General features: G+C 36.6%; 1 protein-coding gene across 6 annotated transcripts in view; it reads left to right on the forward strand.

Annotated features, from left to right (window-relative positions):
• The window catches only part of LOC124168486 (myc box-dependent-interacting protein 1), a 156,084-nt gene that overhangs the window by 127,527 nt on the left and 14,090 nt on the right, over positions 1 to 14,467 (forward strand). For all 6 annotated transcript variants that reach the window (XM_046546791.1, XM_046546799.1, XM_046546809.1 and 3 more), the window contains exons 3-6: positions 405 to 595; positions 1,860 to 2,132; positions 5,804 to 5,925; positions 8,140 to 8,171. In XM_046546791.1, coding sequence (XP_046402747.1) covers positions 405 to 595; positions 1,860 to 2,132; positions 5,804 to 5,925; positions 8,140 to 8,171 — 618 coding nt within the window. The remainder of the gene's footprint in view (positions 1 to 404; positions 596 to 1,859; positions 2,133 to 5,803; positions 5,926 to 8,139; positions 8,172 to 14,467) is intronic.

Raw genomic sequence — 14,467 nt, forward strand, 5'->3', positions numbered from 1 at the left:
CCATACCCCCAATGTATATTCCTAGTTACACCACTGTCCTCTGTTATTCTTTGTCTTGCCTCCAAAGGACTCACACTGTGGTAACTCAACCACTCTTTTGTCACTATTTTATAGTTACTTTTTGCTTTATCATTTTTTTTGTACCATGGTGAACAAGGTGCATTACTGTCAATTTTAATTTCTCTTCCCAATTGTGACCTTGAAGTTGTTCGTCCATGTTTAAAATTCCTGTATCCGTCTGTTCTACCCCTCCCGCCCCTCTAGTCCACTTTTTCTTCATGACTCAAACAGAGAGTTCAACGAGGTCCATCCTACTATACAAATTTGCATTTGTAGGTATTACATATTTGGGAGAAATTAGAACTTATATTTCTCCTATTGAATCCCTCATTTTCTGTTTTCAGCCTGCCATGCTGCTAGCAAATCATTGTTCGACTCCTTAAATGAGATTTATGAAAGCAACTGGAGTGGACATGAACTCCTGTATGTGCAAGCTCAAAATGTTGAAATGCTGTGGCACGACTTCGGTCACAAGCTGGCGGACCAAGTACTTGTTCCACTCAACTCCTACCAAAGCCAGTTTCCTGAAATGCGGGTTAGTTGAATTTATTTCTTCCATCTGTAGATTTGCTTCATTTTCAATTATTGGCTGGAAAATTTAGCTTTATGCGTGGTAAAAAAATTAGGTTTGTGTTGATTTTCTATTTTGTAATTACTCATAGTCACCTTGATTTTTCATATGAATATTGTGTATTAATTATGATTTTGAGAATGAGAGTAATAATATAAAAAGCGATTCATTTATGCTTTTCCAGTGAAGGTAATCGTTACATTATTTTTAATGTTACAGATATACCACTTGTGCTCCCATTAACTATACTGCTCCTGCCTAATTATAATAGTTATTTCTTGTGGAGGCATTTGTGGTAGGGTTTCAGCAAAGTAGTTTTCAGGAATCTCACCGCTGTAGTCCTCTTTCGAAAATATTTAAATGGAGCAGAATGGTGTAATTCCCAAGAAAAACTGTACTGAAACCATAGATTATTTTCTAGAAAAGTTAGACACTTCAAGAAATTTTTAACTCTCCAATACTCAACATGTAATGAATGAAAAATAACAATGTTATGGGTTAATTAAAAATTAAATGTAAAGCCATGAGTATTAAAGGAGTGCTGGAAAACACACACCATAAAGGCCTGGTTACACAATACATTAACACGTACGGGTTAATGTCTAAATGTATGAGCCCGCGAATGAACACAAAAATGTACCGTGTAACCACCCAACTTGTGCGAATGCATGAACGGAAAATAGAACCTGTTCTAATTTGGTTCATGCATTCGTACATGTTCTGTTCCGGTCCATCAAAATCATTCACGCAAACGTACATTAACTTGTATGTGTTAATGTTCTATGTAACCAGGCCTTAAGAATGAGTCCATAAGAACTCCTCTGAGGATGTAGTTAAAGATGCTTCATCCTACAGTGAGTGGTGGGATTGGTGATGATTTTCATTATTATACTATAATCGTTTGAAAAGTGGTTAGAATAAAAATAACCCCTTAATTTCTTATTTTCTTCTCACCTTTTTCTTTATTCTTGCCTCTTTACACCATTAGCATGTCATAATTTACGCATGTGATAATTTTCCGTTGTTTTTTAATATTAATCATGTCTGATGAAAATTTTCTTGGTAGTGTATTTTTTAAATATTTCTGTGTACATACTTCATAAGTTCTATATCTTCCTTTGGACTCATTTGATGGGTATAATAGCTAAGTCTTCTTAACTCAATGAAGGTATCTGAATGCAATTATGTACTTTGCTTGCTTTACATTTTTACATTTTTAACCTTGCAGAAGAAGATTGAGAAGCGAGGTCGTAAGTTGGTTGACTTTGACAGTCAGAGGCACAACTTCCAATCACTACAAAGCAATCCAAAGAAGAGGGATGATATTAAGGTAGCTAAGTCCAAGGAGATGTTGGAGGAAGCTAAGAGGACATACGAAGTGCTCAATAGTGAACTGCATGATGAATTGCCAGCTCTTTATGACTCCAGGGTGCTCTTCCTTGTCACAAATCTTCAAACTCTTTTCTCGGCTGAACAAGTCTTCCACGCTGAAACATCAAAGGTATGTATCATTATGCTGTATAGTTGAAAGAATTTTTGAATAATGAGAAAACCGTAATCAACTTAAGGAATAAGTATGTCTTATTTATTTGGTACTGATTAAGAATTTTAGATGGGTGATGTAAATGGAATAACTTATGGAGATTTTCAATCTCTATGCTTGCACTCTTTGGGTGGGGGGGGGGGGGCAGGTAACAAGTTTATTTTTTGCCATTACCGACAAGTTGAATGCATAAGACAGGAAGGTCTTACTCTTTAGTTGAGAAAAGAGTAGTACATTGTCAAGTAGAGTGTTCGGTTTGTTTTACTCTTTAAGTGAAATTTTTTCACTCTCCAAAGAACACCCAGATAGTGGTACGTATACCAATAATAACCTATTGTTGAATACTTTAATAAAGGTAATTTATCAATAATTATTCCTGAAGTAATTTCAATGCTCAATATTTTTTTATGAATGATGTGGTGTTGCTGAAGAAACTCTACAAAAATAGTATGATATAGAATAGTTTTCATGGTTTAAAGCTAAGATTAAAAAATCAAACCATCTTCTTTTGGCTAATAGGGGCAGGGGTTTAACAAATGCTAAGTTTTGCTTCCGTGGGGGAATGGTCATATGTAAATTGCCAAAAATTTGCTTGCATAATACTTTCACGTTCCCGAATTCTTTTTACAGTAATCGCAGTATCCTTAGGGCACGGACTTATATAAGTACTGAGCCCTAGAGGGAATTTCTGTCCGCCTTATGGCCCAATGCATATTTTGAAGCTCACACATTTAACATAGAATTATTATCAAACTATAATAATTACTTAATGCTAATTGGTGATACTGATAAGTAATCATCAAGGATGAAGATAACTGAATTCAATCGAAATATTTATTTATTTACTTGAACATAGAACTTAACTGTTGGAACACTCTTTATTATATTTCTAAGTGTGAAAAACCAAATCACTCCTCTGGATAATTTCTAATTTGTGTTAGCTATACTTAAAGACAATTTTGACATTTACTGATGGATTAGATTATTCATGTATTATAGTGTTGCATCATGAGATCTAAATAAGCATAATTGCATGTGGCACTATACTTTTTGAGGATATCTTGCCCACCTACCTAAAATGCAAGATGGAAATAATTTGCACGGTTTCTCTTTACCAGGGGAGGCAACTGTGAAAAACCTGTGATTTTTGTTTACGAGTTATGGAGTTGATGAGAAAGAATAATTTACCTCATGAAAAGATATTTTTGTGCTCACAAAATGCATTATCAAATGACTCTTTTAATTCGGGGAAAATTACCTAAATTTGATGGCAAAATGTAATACAATCGCCCAAAATAGCTGTTAATATATATTTTTCAGTTTGTGAATACTTCTAGTGACCCCTAAATATATATTAGGACACCTTACACCCAATGATACACATTAAAATAAGTGCTTCCCAAAAAGGCTGCTATCTTTAAAGATGGCTCTATTTTTGCAATTTCCAATGAGCATACTAAAATTGAAAATCCACAATCAGTTGTTTTGAATGAAAACAACACCTCATGCAAGCCTGGACTTAAAATATGATTTAAATAAATTCTCATTATTCTCTCCTCACCTTATTCTCCCAAATTAAGAGGGTCTGATGGTTCTTTGTGAAAAATCACTATGTTTTGACCAAGGAATGATTGTTCCAAATTTCATGCTTGCTTCATCAAATTCAATGTTTTTAGCTGTGTCACCATAATTAGTTGTGAGTGTGGATGATGGGCGATTGCCAAATAAATTATTAGTAAAGAGTCAGTATGTTGTCCACAGTAGGATTGACTCATTGGTGCTTTCCATTCATGCGACTCACACATGGACTAGTGTCGACTCACGGAAACTGGTTATAACTCTCAAATTCCTGCGCGTTATCGTTTGTTGACTTCTGTCACAACAGCAGGTGAAACACTCAGAATGGAGCACAAAAACCAAGACACAAGTAGACTTGTGTCGATGAATGGAAAGCACCCATTGTGTTAGTAGTTCAACTCTGTGTTCAAGTAAATGTGTAGATATCGTTTTAAGTGTACCGAGACTAGCCACGGTGATAACTTTATAAAAGTTATCCACAATGTACAAATTGTGCGAAAAATCCACAGAGAAAAAAATCAGATTTCAACCCGGATCCCCTGATTTTCAATCGAGTGCTTTAGCCAGTTCAGCTACCGAGGCGGCACCTTGTCTAATTTAGTCCTCAAATTTCTACAGGGGAGAATGACGCCTCGGTAGCTTAACTGGCTAAAGCACTTGACAGGAAATTGGAGGATCCGGGTTTGAATCCCGGTCAAGGCAAATGATTATTTCTTTCTGGATAGTTTCAAGTAGTTATAATAGTTGGGTAATAACTCTTTATACCGTCTGTGAGATTCAAAAAATGCAATTGAGTGTTCAAAATGTCTACCTAGGAACAGTGGCTGAAACATTTGGGGGGCTGAGAGTCCCTGTCCCCCCTCCCAGACTCCCCCCACATGCGGGGTCACCCTCATTGCTGAACATTGCAGAACCGTAATTGTAGTTTTTTATATCATAAGAAAGTCTTTTGTATTAATTTTATTAAAACTTAAAATTTTCTTGTGACCTGATTATGTTTTTATTATGATATAAGTAAAGCTCGCTCAAGATATCTTTTGCAGGGTGCAAAAGAATGTTGAAATTGCTACAGTAGCAAAGCTGAACATATACATAGTATGTGGTATTTGTTTCACCCTTGAAAAAAGGAAAATAAATAGGAAAAATTGCATTTTTCAGTAGAATTCTGAGTGTGTGTGCAATGCTTTTAGTGGGCAGCTGTTTGTGCTGCCATTTAGCAGACAACAGTTTCAAAGGTGACCTAAAGTTGGAAAAGTTTTCACACAGTGTGTTTCTGAAGGTTCAAAGACATGCGTATGAGGAAAATTATGAAAGAAATTGTGTTTTTTATCCGAAAAACATATATTCTGGTGTTATATTGGTAGATAGTGTGAATGAAGGTCTCCGAGGTATACAGTACCCTGGTCATGGTTTCACGTGTCAATTTTTCAATGGCATGCTCTGTTATTAATGTTAAGGAGCTTGATTATGTTGCCTGTGTTAGGAATTGAAACATCAAAAGTAGAAATATTGAGCCAGATGTTATCTCAATAGAACTCAAGCGCAAAATTTAGTGGAAACTTATTGTGAGAAATAGTATTTTTCATTTGACTTATGTTATAGTTTTTCAGTTAATTTAATCTCTTCTCTCATCTGATATAGTAAAAATAATGGATGCATGTAAAAAGGAATGATTATAAATTGAATGAGTGAAATTTGAATTGATCAATTCAAGAGTTGGATACCAAATATTTATTTAGAATGCCGAAAAATAAAATGTTTCCTAATGCACTTTAAAAGCTCAGTGAAATAAAACCTGACTTGGCTTTCACAATTATTGGGGTGGCATGTTTAAAACAAGAAATTTAATTGATCATGGGTCTTATGATTGGCTAATGGAAGCTTAGCTTTAGGTATAAATCCCTTATTATCATTGATTTATGACGTCTTTAACATTTGGCAGACTTATAATTGTTATTCTAAATCTATAGACTGATGTTTTGATTGACTTTTCCACTTAATGAATTGCAGCTTTTAATTTTTTTTTCTTATATCATTTTTTTATTCTGAAGGTCTACTCTGAACTAGAAGCTATTGTTGACAAATTGGCAACCGACTGTCAGAGAGGAGCGTACACTGTCAAGAAGAGCTCACCTACTTCACCTAAGAAGTCTCCAACCTCTCCTAATTCCACGTGAGTAGTGTTTTTTTGTGCTCTTCTGATGTTAACTGCTTGGTCTATGTTTTTTGGTCCTAACTGTTAATAGTAGGGATGGGTCAGTTTGGTTCTTGCTTCTTCTGGTTCTTGAGAATTTTGACCAGCTGTGTCCAGACCTTAGCCATGAAAAATTTCTGGGGTGGGTATAGGTACAGTGAGTCCTCATTTAACGTTGTCGATTCGTTCCTGAAAAACTCGACGTTAAGCGAAACAACATTAAACGATGCAGTGTTTCCCATAAGAAACAATGTTAAAAATTTAAATTGGTTCCTAACAATCCATTTCTTCGTAAAGAATCCAGAATTTCCCGGGCGAGAATCCAAGGTGGCCAATTATCGGAGCCGTAACTTTTAAGCAGACTTCGTGACCAATCGGGAGACACCTGAACCAGGCCAAAGATATACATCAGAAGGCCAAAATAAAAAAAATCTGACACTCGGAAGCACGAAGATGAAGGGCAAGTCACTTTTCATGATGATATGAATTCTTTAACCCGAAATCGCGAGAAACATTCATTACCGATTATTCACTTCAGCATGATAACGATTCATGCACAGCGCAACGATAAAAGGTTGAGAATAAGTCATTATTAAATGAAATATACAAACTAAATTAAGAAAGTATTTCAATGGCGAAACATCGATATTTTCAGTCATCATCATTAGTCAACAATCCTAAGATTGGTTTGACGCAGCTCTCCATTTCTCTCTCCTATCCGCTAATCTTTTCATAGCTACATATTTCTTCTCTTTTACATCTTTTATAACCTGTCCTATGTAACTCATTCGGGGCCATCCCTTGCCCTTTTTCCCTTCCACTAGTCCTGCAATGATTGTCTTCATCAGACCATCGTGCCTCAAAATGTGTCCAACTAAGTTGTCCCTTCTTCTGCATAAGGTTTTTAGGAACAGAAGAAATTTTAACTGTAAAAACTCGACCTGAAAACCAAAAACTCGACCAATCTCTCCAGCAGTTGCACCTTCTTCAATTCTTTTAATAATATCAAGTTTTTGTTCTAATATCGCCGTTTTTTTCTTCATGTCTGAAGAACCACCAGGATAGCCACTCCTCATCTTGGACATTTTTTTTTCGGTTGGAATCAGAAAAATATGTGGATAATGGGTAAATGAGGCGATAATTATTCGCTCAGATGCATATTTAACTTACGCTACCCACGCCAACCTTTTCTGTCGAACGAAAATTATCAATTGCATTAATATAGTTACATTTACTATACATCAGATGCGCTTGCGTCCTATTTGCCATTCATTTTTTTTCGTCATGTAATTTGGTCAAGGGTTTCAATTTTTGGACAACGTTATCCTTAAACAACGTTAAATGGGACGACGTTAAACGAGGACACACTGTATGTATTTGGAGAGGTGGTGCATTTCAGAAAGGTCCATTTTGGAAATGTTCACTTGAGACATACTTCCTTAAAATTTCTGGGAGATGAACCCCTTAGACTCCCTACTGACCATTACCTTGAAATATGGTGTAAAAATTTATTCTAGGTGTGATTATGAATTGTTGTTTGAGTAAAAGAATTATTTTCATAAAGCATTTTCAGCCAGTATCAATAGGTTCATTAAATTCTTCTTCTTCTTCTTATTATGGCAAGATAAGTCTACCATGTTACAAAGGTCTTATGATTTTCAATGTGAGGGGACTCACCAGTATTATTATTTCATTAATAACATAGACTTCTAGACAATTATATCATATATTATCTCCATGAAAATATAACATTCTTAGGATAATTTTCAAACTTATGAGCAGAAGCAGGTGGTCAAATCATTCTAGAGATACGTTCAAGGGTTAAGAAAATATCCCTCTCTAGAATTTTTTTATGCCCATCTTAAAAGATGCTACATATGCTGTTTGGAATTGTATGCAATTAACATTTTACAATATTGTCTTATTTAATTACTGTAAATGTGAGCCTGAGACATAGTATGTAAAAATGTTTTTATTTACTTGCTAAGCCCTAAGCTGGTCTTTCATTTTTAGGAATAAAATTAGTTACTAAGTGAAAATTTATTAATATATTTCCAGTCTTCATGTATTGTTTTCCCTATATTTTATTTTTTCAATAATTGTCACCATTATTATCTTGTATTGTGGTATTGGTTCATAGTGGATATCATATGTAATTTTGAGTTTTTAACCGTTTTTCATTTTATTTTTCAGAATGAACTCTACACCATCATCTCCATTGGCAGGTTAGTCATGTTATCAGAATTTTGCTGATTAGCCACTCTCTTTAATTTGGTATGGATTACCAGTTAATAGTATTCTTGTTATAATTTACTATTTATTTATTCATTTCCAATGGATAACACCATTTTAACTATTGCCTATAGACCAATCACTCCATCGAAATTGTCAGTCACCCCAAAATATCCTGATGTGGTTGGTGATTCCTAATCTAGTGAAGGTTTTTCTTGTTTTATCATCCCCTTTCCTTGTTTGTATTTCGTAATACATAATTTTTTATCTTTTAAGACTGATGGTGGTGTTTTGAGTTTCATTGGTTACAAAGCACCAGCTTGTGGTTTATTGTGATGCAGTCACCTTAATTTTCATGCTGATTGACCTCAGAGGAGTTCTTATGGCCTCATTCTTATGGAGTGTGGCTGTTTTCCAGCACTATTTTAATACTCATGGCTTTACATATAATTTTTAATTAACCCTTAACATTGTTATTTTTCATTCATAACATGTTGAGTATTGGGGAGTTAGAAATCTCTGTGCATATATATAAATGCCAACCATAAGCTAATCCATGACATGCTGCTTAGCAAACAATAATTTCATGATTGATATCCAATGTTTTTTTATTTTAACCCTTACAATGCCAACCTCTTGTCCCTGGTATTAAAAAAGAATGCCATGTCCTTTTTAGTTTATACAATGTTACTCAGAAATTTATAAAAATTCCTATACATATGTATTGAAGTTATTTTTTTTCATTTTGACTTAAATACTAAAGCCATTTAATGAAGAGTTCACCTATGCTGTTTTCCCTTGGCTACAACTTCGTAAAAATGTTGCATTTTTATATTGATTTTAACCCCAGGCATTCTTTGTACATACCCATCGGAATACTTGGCTGGAAGAGAGGCTGGCTGGCACCTAAAGGGCTAAATCCTATCACTTCATAAAACAATTACATCACATTCAGTTCATTCCCTGCCTTTTCCATTGTAAAGGCCAATTTACAAGGGGCTCAGTTCTCCACAAACTGATGCACGGATTGATGTGCAGTGGAAATGTATGATGCAGATTAGCTAATTGTCTATACGCTTGTACAAACAGTTAATGGAGAGCATGATTGTTGAAATTCCACTCTTGTATTCATATTGTCTTCAAAGCACTTCAAAGTTGACAAATGGACTCACCTTATAGAGAACTTTCCTTGTAATTCTCAAGGGATATCACCATGTGCAGTAATTTCCATTGATGCATTTTGTATTGTAAATATCATCAATACTTCCCTCTCAGAATTTTGTGGCTTCAGAAGACAGCATGGCATTGGCTACCAGATGTAGCAATGCCACAAGGTATGCATATAGCATTGTTGCCCTGTGGCTAAGGGCTGTATTCCAGAATGTTACTCAAGCCTTAATCCTGACTAGAACTCAACTTGATTGGCACATTGGTATTACAAGATCTCACTCGAGTTCCAAAGTTTGCTCATATCCTACTCTACAGATGATAAATGTAGTCCCTACTCAAAATTGAGTTGCCAAATTCCAAGATGTCCACTTATTATGAAATATCTCTTATGAAAACACTTATGATATTGTACTGCTTTAATGCTACAGTAGACTCTCGTTAATACGAACAACGTTGTTACGAAGTTCTCGTTATTACGAAGCAAACCGTTGGTCCCGTCGAAAGGGCCTATCCAAGCTATAGTAAAAGAAACGTTATTACGAAATTTTCGTTTTTACGAAATTACGAACCTATGTCCCGGTCCCGGCAGTTACAATATGAACTTTATTACGAAGTTGCACGCACAAGCCACGGTATTTAGGTGGATATTCACTACACTTAAGTTTCAATAATTGCGCCACGTTTAAGTTATTCTCGTTTACTGTGCCTAAGAGCGTCAATTATGGTTCTTTATTCAGTTTACACGCAACATCATATAACTAGCTTACTTCCTGTGTAGTCAGGGTGCCCTACTCATAACCGTTCGTAAATAGGATGTACAGTCAGACCTCTTCCTATGCACATTCGATTTACGAATTTTCAGAGATACGAGCATTCAAAATTTTCAAATTTCAAATTTGGCGCCTTTCGATTTGGCCGATACTACGCGGTGTGGCGCTGGGAAACTCTCACTGTGATCATGATCTGAATAAGGTATCAATGAAAATGGTGTGAATTTAGGAACTGTTCAACGTTTCGCCCGTTCTTCGTCACCGCGGGGAGCTATTTTTTCGGCTCCGAATGCATCGCAGGCCCCGCTAGATCAGTTCGCCACAAGCGTGAGTAAGCGCATACGTGTGATGCAGTGTTGCATCCCGCAGGATAACCTTACTCTGCGATAAATTACATACAGTCCGGCTGGCGAGGGTTGTCCGATTACGGCACAATAGGATGGGCGGATAATCCTGCGCCAGCACGGTTTAAAGCCAACCGCTGTCCCCCAAACGCACCTCACACCCTCGCCTAGTCATACAACGTCGTCAAATGCATAAACGAACACCGAAATAAGCCTGATCCACCAAAATAAGCCCATTCTTCGAATCACAAAACAAGTGATTATTCCTCTAGGTCCTTGACGCTTGTCGTCCCTTCCGGATCTTTTCTTCACGGAACACTTTGTAAGCGTTTCCCTTTCTTACCTGGCAGCCTTGCCCCCTCCCCGGACCTAGACCATTTGGTCTGTAATTGGACAACTCTCGGTGGCCGGACTGTAATTTTATCAACCTAGGAACAAGGTCTTGGGACGCATCGAGTTTGAATATCGGAGTTCATGTATTCGGGAAGATATCAACCCTCGATTGCGTCATGGCGCAGTCTTCTGTTGAAAAACTGAAACGCATTTTCCTGTTTATATTTATTTCCGCGTAATTTAATCGCGTTTATAATACACTATTCCTTTCGACGATTCCTAAAAGAAACGTTCTTACGAACTTCGTTATTACGAACCTCCGATTTTTCGGTCCCGTGAACTTCGTAATAACGAGAGTCTACTGTAGTTTTTATTAGTTGAGGGAAGTGACAAGTGTATTATTTTACAAATAGGGTAGTTTCCTTCATCAAAGAAAACGAAAGGCACTGATTGCGATTTGTTACCCACCATTAATGTATCATAATATACAAATTATTTGGTTTTTGAAATACCGGTTTAGACGAATGGCAATGGTCCATTTTTATCCTCATTTGAAAAAGGCCAGATTGGCACCCATGCAATGCCACTCCACTTGACGTCACAGGGACCTAGTTTCTATACGAGTAGATAGGAGTTTTACATCGTCTAAGGTTACCAATGCATGCATGAGGCACAGAGTTCAGGGAAACATGTCTTAATAATCACCTATTAAAACTGGCTAAGGCCGGAAAGTTTTCTTCGTTTGATAAGGTATTAATAATCCTTATTTAAGCCTAGCACTACCAGCTAGCATGGCACTCTGCTACCTGCTAGCATCCTGCATCGTATCAGTGCTCAGATCCTCGCCCCAAGGTCACCTCACTTGCAGCAGCGGGAACCAGAGCGACGTCACATGGAGTTTTCCCGGCATTCATACTTACCCGTCGTGTTTTCGCGCGCTTGAAATTTTTCACTTTTCATTTAATTGCAAAAAATAGATATCATTATTTAAAAATCTAAAAGCGTGAAATACATACTCAAGGAGTAATAATTTTTCGATTTAGGCAATAAAAAAATAATAGGAAACCACCCTATTTTACCACCAAATGTATCCATAACTCTTGCTCAAGTGAGTTGTGCTGAAGTTAGTTTATAAAATAAAATCTCCTACTCAAACTCAAGTTGAGTCTAGGTATGAAACACTCAAGTAGAATGAGTAAGGCTCTGGAATAAGGCCCTAAAGCTCAAATTAGATTGCAGAGGTGCGCAGTGAAGACATTTTTTTGGAAATAACCTCAGCATAAATTACTATTTACTTTAACAGAGTCAGCCACAGGGCGACACAAAATGTGATTGTTTCACTGGGGAAAAATATTTGTTCTTGACTGGTTTTCATACCTGGATCCACCAAACCCAAGTGCTCATATTATCATCATCATGTCATCAATCTGAGAATTGGTCAGATGCAGCTCTCCACTCTATTCTCCTATCAGCTAACCTGTTAACACCGATATAATTCCTCTGCTTTTCATCCTTCATCACATGCTCTATATGAGTTTCATCTAAGGCCTCTGTTCACCTGTTCTATGGTGATAATTTTCATCAGACCATCATGTCTCATGATGTGGCCAATCAAGCTGTCCCGTTCTCTCTCCAGGGTTTTCAAGTTTTCTAGTTTTTATCTTCCCTCCTACTCTTTGTAAAACTTCAGCATTATTCACGAGGTCTATCCATTTCATCTTCATCACATCCTTCTATAATATCGCATTTCGGAAATTCCCAACCTTGACTGCTCTGCAGCTGTCATTTTCCATGCCTCACCACCATAAAGTAGCGGGCTCCAAATGCAAGTCCTAATGCATTGTTTCCTGACTTTGAGGCTAGTAATTCTAGCTGTTGAGAGATCCCTCTTTTTGAGGAATGGCCTCTTTGCTTGGGCTATGACTACTTCCTTCTTACTTTTCCCATCACTGGTCACTCGGTTACCCGGGTGGCAGAATCCTTCCATCTCCTCAAGTTTATGGTCTCTTAGTCAATCATTGACGTTACCCCGAATCTTTCAGTGGAGACTTATATCTTGGTTTTCTTCATATTAAATGATTTTCAGCCTATGAATAGCCATTGTCTATTCCATATGTGTTAGAATTTTCTATTTTGACTGCTATGTCATCAGCAAATCTCAGGATGTTAATTTTTTCACCATGGATGTTCGCTTCCACAAGTGCTATAACCACTTAAATTACTAAGGTATCTTTTTTCCTTGTGAAATATGATGACTTTTGAGGAAATCGTTGGGTATAATGCTGGACATACATTGCCATGAGGGAGCATAGTCATGTATACATATATGTTTCACCAGAGTGATGGGGAAAAAGCTAAAACTCAAGTCTGTGAAGTTTCTAGGCATATTCTATAGGCAGGTTCTATAGGCATATTTTAGGAAGTAACCATGGACTGGCCAGTGGTGTACCTTCACAGAGTCACATTCACCTAAAGAGTGACCATTCCACTGGAAATAGGCTGTTTGGTAAGGGTCAGGAAGAGAGAAGTGGGGTGCTATGAAAGGGAGTGTGGAGGATATATTGTGGGGAGTTGTTAAAGTACTCTCGGATGGATTATTTGAGAGACCTTAACTATCTGTAGATTGAGTATAGGATTATATACGTTCTACTTTGCTGTGCTTAATGCATATTAAGTAATAAAATGCTCTCACAAAGAACCTTCACAGGCCAACAGGTCTACATGATACATTCATGTGAACAGGTCTTGGAGATATTCCTTTGTTATGGACTACCTATGCCATCACCAACTAACCAAAGGAGAATAAAATGCATACGAGAGGGAATTATTTATCAATTTCTGTATGATTTTTTCCCGAAAAGTGGGACGAATGACTTGAAATAGTGACATAATAGTGTAGGAATGAAACCTTTGGAAATGAAATTAAAAATTATACGGTATGTATCTGCAAAAAATAATATGTAAGTCCTTGGATACCTAATAGTAAATCTCTGTATTTATTTAAGATTGTAAAGCTCACAGTTTAGCTCTTTTTTTCTTTTTTAGTAATGTTTAATGAGTGCCAACAGCTAAATGAGATTGTTTGGTCTTATTGAAAGGCATCTGTATCTTGGGCTCAATCGGAATGAGTTGGGATTCCTCTCCAGCTTTTAAGAAAATGTTATGCAATATCTTTGGCATACATAGGCCATTTTTGTTGCGCATCCAACCAAAGTTAATCTTTACCAAGCTGAAATTTTAATGATATCGTACCTGATCGTCCTAATGAAGTTTCAGTATCACCTGTGCATTCTGCGTTCTCTTGTTATTTCTTACTCTGTATTCATGTCTTCCAATGCATTGAAATGAATGTGAGCAGGAAAGGAAAAATGAGTTTTTGTCTTTAAATCTCAACATGCATTCTACATTTAATATCTGAGGGAATATCTCCAAGACGTGTTCACTGAATGTATCATGTTGGCCTTTCGAGCTTGTTTAAGTTATTCTTGGAGTGCAATAACCTAAACATGGATTTTACATTTAATCTGATAAGGAATACCTCCAAGAATTGTTCATACCGTTGTAGAATAGGTACTTACGTACACTCGCGGAGGTGATAGTAACACGCAGGCACGATTTACTATATTTTATTTGGTGGGTTGAACTGTACAAAAAGACCAGCGCTTCGATGTG

This window comes from Ischnura elegans, chromosome 1 (assembly GCF_921293095.1).
Source record: "Ischnura elegans chromosome 1, ioIscEleg1.1, whole genome shotgun sequence".
NCBI lineage: Eukaryota > Metazoa > Arthropoda > Insecta > Odonata > Coenagrionidae > Ischnura > Ischnura elegans.